This window comes from Gekko japonicus, unplaced genomic scaffold (genome assembly GCF_001447785.1).
Source record: "Gekko japonicus isolate JY-2015 unplaced genomic scaffold, Gekko_japonicus_V1.1 scaffold757, whole genome shotgun sequence".
Classification (NCBI taxonomy): domain Eukaryota; kingdom Metazoa; phylum Chordata; class Lepidosauria; order Squamata; family Gekkonidae; genus Gekko; species Gekko japonicus.
Window position 1 is genome coordinate 744177 of NW_015162500.1, and position 8463 is coordinate 752639.

Here is an 8463-nt window from a genome sequence, read left to right on the forward strand (position 1 = left end):
CAAATTGTTAGCATTATTAACAGTCTTAACAAAGGATGGTCTCCTGGGATTAAAAAAACCCCTTACCAGTTTGGAAACTTTTTCTGCGCTCTTTGGTCATGATTCTGTTGTTGGGGGCATAATTAGGCACAGGGTTGTCATACCAGGTGTCCATGACACTGTGGCCAGTTTTACTGTGCAAGTGTCTGCAATTGGAGAAAGAACAAAAACACGAAAGAACACTTGAATTACTTAATATACAAAGGTCTACATTGAGACTTACAGAACTCTTGTTAGCGGCAGCTAGCAAGGCTATAGCCCCTCAATGAAAGGCTGAACACCCACCAACAATTGGCTTGTAGTTTGATACATTATGGAATATTTATATTGTGTAAAGGTAAAAGTTTCCCTTGCTTGAAAGCCAGTCGAATCCGACTCTAGGGTTGCAGTGCTCATCTCCGTTTCAAAGCCGAAGAGCCAGCGCTGTCCAAAGACATTTCCGTAGTCATGTGGCTGGCATGACTAAACACCAAGGCGCACGGAACGCTGTTACCTTCCCACCGAAGTGGTACCTATTTATCTACTTGCAATTTCTTGCTTTCGAACTGCTACGTTGGCAGGAGCTGGAACTAGAGATGGGAACTCACTCCGTCTTGCGGCACCCGGGTCTCGAACAGCTGAACTACTGACCTTCCACAGCCTGCAGTTCAGCGTCTTAACCACTTGAGCCACCGCAGCTCCTTATATTATGTAGAAGATAGTTTATTGTATTAACAGTTGTATAAACTCTAGGGAGGACCATTCAGGCTTTGTGGAAATATGATGGCCATACCGAAATTATATGGTCTCTGAAGGGAAACTGCCAGATACCTCTTTGCTTGTAGATGCATTTACCCTCTAGTATTCTTAAAGATGTTATTTACTTGGATGAGTTTTTGTGTATCTGCACTGGGATATAGCTTTGTAGTTATTGTTGTTGTAGTTAAATTTGTTTATTATAATTGTTCATTGATGTACTTGCTTGGTTTATAAATAATAAAGGATATTGTTAAAAAAAGAGAGAGAACACCTGAATTGATCTTTTGGGCTCCCTTCCCCGTCAGAGATCTACGGTTTAAAAATTGCTCTACAAGAAAGGTGCCCCTTAGCCCAGCAGCCCCAGGCCATGACGTTAAAATATCCTTGCACAGGGACTGCAATAGAACAGAGCTCCCTTAAGACTGTGACTATCCGCTCAGCAATGTTCCATTGGATGAGAGTGTAAAACCCCAGGCAGGATAATTGCTACTTTACAGCATATATAACATATGCCAGTTACAGGAAGTCTTGTGGATTAACGATTACATGGACAACCCATCTTCCATCATGGAACCCAAGGCAAAGTACATGGGGGCTTCCAGAAGGTCTCTTTTGAGCACTGATTAGATCTAGGCTTGCTTAGTTTGATCAAGGATGATGTATTATGCACCTTTCAACTGTGCATCCAAACACAGTTTGATCAGCTAGAGGTGGTCATGTACATATTGAAGTGCCTTACGCTGAATCATAGAATCAGAGAGTTGGAAGGGGCCATGCAGGCCATCTAGTCCAACCCCCTCCTCAATGCAGGATCAGCCTAGAGCATCTGTCCACTGCAGCCTCCCCACCCACACGGCAATTGGCCCACAGGGGTCCTACAGTCCCATTTTAAATCCATTATTGCGAGTCCCAGGGCTCTACTGGTAGCAGGAGCTCCTTTGCATATTAGGCCACACCCTCCTAGTGTAGCCAATCCTCCAAGAGCTTACAGAGCTCTTCTTACTGGGGCTACTGTAAGCTCTTGGAGGACTGGCTACACTAGGGGTGTGTGGCCTAATATGCAAAGGAGCTCCTGCTACCAGTAGAGCCCCCGAGTCCTATCCTCTGCTGCCAACAGGAACAGCCCCCTGCCCTCCTCTCAGTGACAGCCCTTCAAATACTTAAAGAGAGCAATCATGTCCCCCCTCAACCTCCTTCAGACTGAACATTCCCAAGTCCCTCAGCCTTTCCTCATAGGGCTTGGTCTCCAGGCTCCTGATCATCCTTGTCACTCTCCTCTGCACCCACTCCATTCTGTCCACATCCTTTTCAAAGTGAGGCCTTCAGAACTGCACACCACTGCACACATACCATCAGTCCATCAAGGTCAGTATTGTCAACTTGGACTGGCCTCAGGTCTCTGGGGTGTCAGGCTGAGGTCCTTCACACCACTTACAACCTGATCCTTTTAACTGGAGATAGCGGGGATTGAACCTAAGACCTTTGGCATGCCAAGCAGATGCTCAACCACGGAGTCATGGCCCCACCTGTGCAGTTTTCATTCTACTCTCCCACCCCTATAGCTTTCCAGACTGTACCAAAGCCACCACCAGGGCTGTGATCCAGCCAAAGTTAAACACAAACCTGCCCAGAGAAGTCAGCATTGAATTCTGAAATCTAACCAAATCATTGCTTAGATAACTACTGGAAGCAAAACGGGTTGAGCAGATCAGTTATTGACATCCATCCATGTCAATGTTGACCCACTATACTGATGAAAGACGGATGCTCTCCGACTGATAGGCCTTCCAAATCTTTGATTAGGCTGTGCTGCCAGCCCGTGTTCATTCCCAGCCTGCCTACAAGTGGGCAGATAACTCGACATTCAGCACCGTTAATTGCCAAGGGAACAATTTCCTGTCTACTCTCCTCACCAAGATAAGTCAGTATCCTTGACATCTGTGGAAGATTTATGCAGGGGAGATGAAAAATGTATCTGTCAGATAAGCTCAAAAATAGGAACTGGAGGGGAAAAAATAGAGGGGAAAAGCTAAAAAAAAAAGTACTAAGAGGATGTTACATAATTTCACAGACAGTCACCGAATCAGACCCTGTTGGTGTGCCTGATGATCAGCCATGGCAGTGCAGCACGGCCAAATAATGTCTTGGGAAAGATCTCACCTCTTTAACCATCCATCCATACAGCCTGGAGGAAAACCCGCTGGATCGCAATAGTAGAGGCAATCATTTGCTTCTCTCCTGTTATTCAGAGCACCATAAAATGCAAGCAAGAAGGAAGCAATTATTGATCTTCTCATTTGTTGGCCACAGGGAAGAGAGAGACCAAGCTCTACTCCAAGACTCGCTCCATCATGACTGTTTGCCGTTCTGCTGATCTGGGATGTGCTCCGAACCATTGGCAACTTTATCCAATGTATGTCATCCTTCAGACACAGGAAAACAAGCACATTCATATACATGAAGCTGCCTTATATTAAGTGAGACCATTGGGCTAATATGGTCAGTATTGTCTAGTCTGATTGGCAACCTGCCACAAATCTCAGCCAGAGGTTTTCCCTTCCCCCTTCTTCCAGATTATTTAACTGGAGAAGCTGGGGATTGAACCGGGATTTTTTCGGTATGCCAAGAAGATGTTTGCCATCCAGATGAGATGAACCCTCTCCAAGTAATCTGACTCGATTGCACAGTGGCATACAAATTCTGTACTGAATACCTCATAGCCTATAGGAGGGATACAGTCCAATGCCAGAAGATGAGCTTTGCATGTCGGTCCGGCTCCAATCTCTGGCATCTCTAGTTCAAGGATTTCAGGTAGCAGGTGATGAGTAAGTCCTGCCCTGCATGAGACCCTGGGGAGCTACTGAAGAGTAGACAATCCTAAACTAGGTGGAGCAACGCCTTGGCTTGATAAAAGGCTGCTACATATATTCATAAGGAGCTCCTAATGGGGCCATGGATCAGAGATGGAGCATCAGCTTTGAATTCCAAAGGTCCCAGGTTCGATCCTTGGCATTCCCAGTTTAAAGGATCTCGTGCATCAAGGGTCAAGAATGACTGTTCTTAGCCTGAGGCTCTGGATAGGCCTTGCTAGCTGGAGCTGGCAAAAATGAGCTAAATGAACTAGTGGTATGACTCAGTATTAAGTACCTTCATGTATCTATATATATGTCTGTATAAGGATCAAGGGATATAAATCAGAGCGGCTGTGAATCCTAAAAGCACAATTTTTATCATTTAATATAGGGGCTCATCAAATTTACCATAAAACCTTAATCTTGTTCATGCAGTAGAATGATATGTTTTCCTGCCTCTGCTTCTGAATCCCTGGGGCCAAGCTCAAGAATATTCTTAAATAAGGATGGATTGATTTAGAGAAACAGGGGAAAAAACACACACACTCAGAACAAACATAATTTAAGAAATAAATGCAAAAGTGCATGGCAGGTGATGCGCTGCTGTACTTGAAGACGGATGAAGCTTTTGTGAAAATCAATTTATTCTCCCTCACAATCAATCCTTCTCAATTTATTGAGTTAGCCAGCAAAGACAGAGGCTACCTCAGCAAAATCAGTGAAGATCTCAAAGCACAGCAAGCTCGGTGTACCAGAGCCAAGAATTTGCATTCCAAGATATCCAGTTCAGAGCAAACACTCCCCCCCATGGGACTGATCCACAAAATACAAAGAAGAAGAAGATTGGATTTATACCCCGCCCTTCACTTGGAGTCTCAGAGTGGCTTACAAACTCCTTTCCCTTCCCCTCCCCACAACAGACACCCTGTGAGGTAGGTGGGGCTGAGAGAACTCTGACACAAACTGCTCTTTCAGGAACAGCCGTGCCAGAGCTTGTGACTGACCCAAGGTCACATCAGCAGGTGCAAGTGGAGGAGTGGGGGATCAAACCCCGTTCTCCCAGATTAGAGTCCGCACACTTAACCACTACACCAAACTGGCTCTCCTTTGTCTTTGTGGGCTGCCACAAGGGCTTCGAATCACACGTGTACTGGGAGTTCTGTGCTTATCAGGCATACAGGGGCCGTATTCCAATTGCAGAGCAGATGGAGAAGAGGGTACAGTTAAAATAAACCTGGGGAGCTGCTGTTTCTCCATCGGGAAACTTACATGTAGCTGTCATTACTTACCAGTTTCCAAGGAGCAAATATCACCTTCCCTGGGCTGCTGCAGTATGTGATAAAGATATATGCATTGGGAGGGTGGAGAGGCTGATGTCTAGGGCTGCCAGCTCTGGATTGGGAAATACCTTGAGATTTGGAGCGTGGAGCCAAGGGAGAGCGGGCTTTGGGTAGGGGAGAGACCTCATCAGGGTACAATGCCATAGAACAGTGGTGTCGAACTCATTTGTTACGAGGGCCAGATCTGACATAAATGTCACTTTGTCGGGCCAGGCCATGTGTGCCATAAAATGTAATGCCAGGTACCAGAGATAGAAACTGTATAAAGGACAGCAGCTGGTAGCCGAGTTGGTCTATCCTCACTGCAAGGTCCCATGGGCTGGGAGGGGGATGCAGAAGAAAAACCATATGGGCAGACTGCTTGACTGCTGCAGATGAGGTTGTTCAGCCAAGCTGAAGCCACAATCAGTGGCTCCACCCACTCCCCCCCCAACCAGTCTCCTGTTCCCTCCCTTGCACTAGTTGCTCGCAGACCACATAAGAGCCCTGGATAGGCTGCTTCCGGCCCCCAGGACTCGTTTGACTCCCTGCCATAGAGTCCACCCTCCAAAGCAGCCATTTTATCCTGGGGGAGCTGATCTGTGTCGTCTGGACATCAATTGTAATACTGGGAGATCTCCAGGCCACACCTGGAGGTTGTCAACCCTACTGATATCCCTTCTCCATGAGTGCTGTGGTCTCCGGAAACCAGGCCCCACACACCTGGGAGGTACAGAACTTCTAGTGTAGTGTGATACCTAGTTGTAGTGGCCTCAAGGCCTTTGTATTGTATGGATCAGCCCTTAGATTCACATCAACAGTCGATGGGTCCAGTTCTGATGGAAGACCTGGCCAATGTGTTAGAAATGTGTTAGAAAGGCTCTTTGATTCAATTAAAACATCCTATCAGCTTAAAAATCCTAACTAAGGTATAGCACAAGACCAAGAGGTAGAGATCACAACTGTTTGCATTATGGGCATACGCTATAGTCACAATCCAACACAGACATTCAGCACATACCACTGAGTTTTTCTGTTATAGGAAGGAAACATGTCCTGTGTTTTCTTAGATGGTCTTCCTACAGGAGCCCCATGAATGCTGGGGCTCTGAACCACGTATTCCAAACTTACTCTTAACCTGCAGTGTATCTCCTAACTGCGAACAAGGACAGTTGGATGTTTTCTTGCTTTGCACTTGCTTGGCTGTGCTTTGGGGACAGATTTGTCATCCCCCCCCCCAGATGGGTTTGGCAACTGTGCCTTCGCTAAAAATGAAACTGCTGCACCAGAGGTGTAAGTTATGTCTATACTTGGAGAGTGGAGGGCTGGCCGATGCATCGTCTCCCCCTGCAATGCAGGGAGCTCAAGCCTGCCCTGCTCAGTAATCCTCATGAATATACATCTGCTGCTGGCAACTGGCAGCTTTTGCTAAAAGAAAATAAACAAAAACAAAACAAAAGCAACGAGCAGGACAGGGGGAACCGAAAGGAAGGGGAAACCCTAGAAACATTTCAGACTTACTGTAAAAGGAAAAAAGCCGGCTTTTTGCTAAGGAAAAAGAGGGAGCAGGAAGGGAAAATGAAGACAAAGCATCTTGCTGTCCAGAGCTGAGGTCCCTGTAATTGTCACTAAAACAGCTTCCAAGGGCAGCCCTTTTGGTCTGTGGACACAGGTAGGGTGGAGTCCAGCAGCACATTTGTAATTGTCACTAAAACAGCTTCCAAGGCAGCCCTTTTGGTCTGTGGTACACAGGTAGGGTGGAGTCCAGCAGCACATTAGAGACCAACCAAAACTGCTCTGTTGCATCTATCAATCCTAAAGGTAACACTCTGACACACATGAAACCCATTTAACAGGTGCTTGTGTTATGAGAAAGTGACTTTGGTGCCTTTCACATGAACCTTTGCCTTTCGCTCCCTCTTCCCTCCTCAACTGCAGGAAGTTGTCTTTTCTTTTGAGTGTCACGTGACATCAAGTTCACTCAGAGCACAATATGTGCGGCTCCCGGGTTTTCTCCATTGCTCAGACTTAAAGGGGAAATAGTGGGGTGGCTGAGGGCAGGCATCTACGTGCAGCCAGCCCAGAGAGAGGGTGGAACTAAGCTCCACTTTTCTCCTCCACCGGTTTTAAAAAATGTTAACAGTTCAGCCAGAGCTATACAACAGGAATAACTGCTGACACATTTGACACAGAGAGAAACTAGTGGGGTGGCTGAGGGCAGGCATCTACTGCAGTCAGCCCAGATTACTCCAGTCAGGCATCTATTGCAGTCAGCTACAGTTAGCCCAGAGAGGGGGTGGAACTAAGCTCCACTATTCTCCTCCACCCTCAGGCCTTTAAGTGTTTTAAAAAATGTTAACACTTCAGCCAGAGCTATACAACAGGAATAACTGCTGACACATTTGATACAGAGAGAAACTACATGTTATAAAGAACCACAGGACTACCACTGAAAACAGTATCCCTGTGTCAGCTACATGTTATAAGAACTGCAGGCCTACCACTGAAAATAGCAGCCCTGTGTCAGCTACATGTTATAAGAACCACAGGACTACTGCTGAAAACAGCAGCCCTATGTCAGGTAAATTCCTCTTTTCCATAACATGAAGTGTCACCACTTTGCCTGCATTCTCTTGCCATTATACTGTGCTTCCCCAAGCACCACTCTGAATCACAGGCTTGGGCTGGCAAGACATGGGGTTAAGGTATACTGCATGTTAGAGAACTGAAGGCAGAAAGCTAGACACAGGGCTGCTATCAAAGGATCTTGATGGAATCTCTTATCTGGCATCATTCAAATGGATTGAAAGATCTAATAAGCTGCTTTCTTTGTGACTTGCTGCTTCCTTTCTTTAATTTAGAATAGGGGGAGGAGAAGTCTCTTGATGCAAGCTTCTGATTTCCCCCCATTTCCATGGCAACCATTTTGGGTTCTGGTCAAGAAGCTTTATGCTCTGTGGAGTTCTGTGACATTTCAACTCCTGCTTACCGCATCAAATTCAGTTGGTGCTTCTTGAAATGCTTTAAATTGGTTTCCCCTTTTACTAGATTTTTTGCAAAATTTTGAGAGACGAGAAACCACAGATCTTCAAGACAACTTTCTTCCTCCTACCCCAGTTCTCATCTTCCCCAGTCGCTGAGACTTCTTTTGGCAACAAAGCTCTGAAAAGACTCCCTGTATTCTCCTGCTTTGGCTTCCGCCACACTGCCCCTATGCTTGAACAGCCCAGTCCAAAACAGTACCGGTTGGAAGGTAACATACTACTCAGAGGTAGTGATGCAGTTTAGGTTCAGAGATAACACACTCATCAAGCATCACTCTGTTTAAAGTTTCCTAGAAGAACAAAAGGCGCATAGAACAGCAGTAGGTTGTCAAGCAGATTAACAGTGTGATGAACTCAAGGTCAGATAAATGTACCCAACCTTATCTGACTGGTTTGTTCGTCAATAGCATCCACAGCACTCTCCACAGAGCTGAGCAAGGACTGGATCTGATTGGCTGTCTCCTTCAGCAG

General features: G+C 46.1%; 1 protein-coding gene across 1 annotated transcript in view; it reads right to left on the minus strand.

Annotated features, from left to right (window-relative positions):
• Nucleotides 1-8463, minus strand: part of NECAB2 (N-terminal EF-hand calcium binding protein 2) — a 119395-nt gene that overhangs the window by 37665 nt on the left and 73267 nt on the right. Inside the window, exons 3-4 of the mRNA XM_015406109.1 lie at nucleotides 8372-8463; nucleotides 67-185 (exon numbers count right to left, since the gene is read on the minus strand). Of these exons, the coding sequence (XP_015261595.1) occupies nucleotides 67-185; nucleotides 8372-8463 (211 nt within the window). The remainder of the gene's footprint in view (nucleotides 1-66; nucleotides 186-8371) is intronic.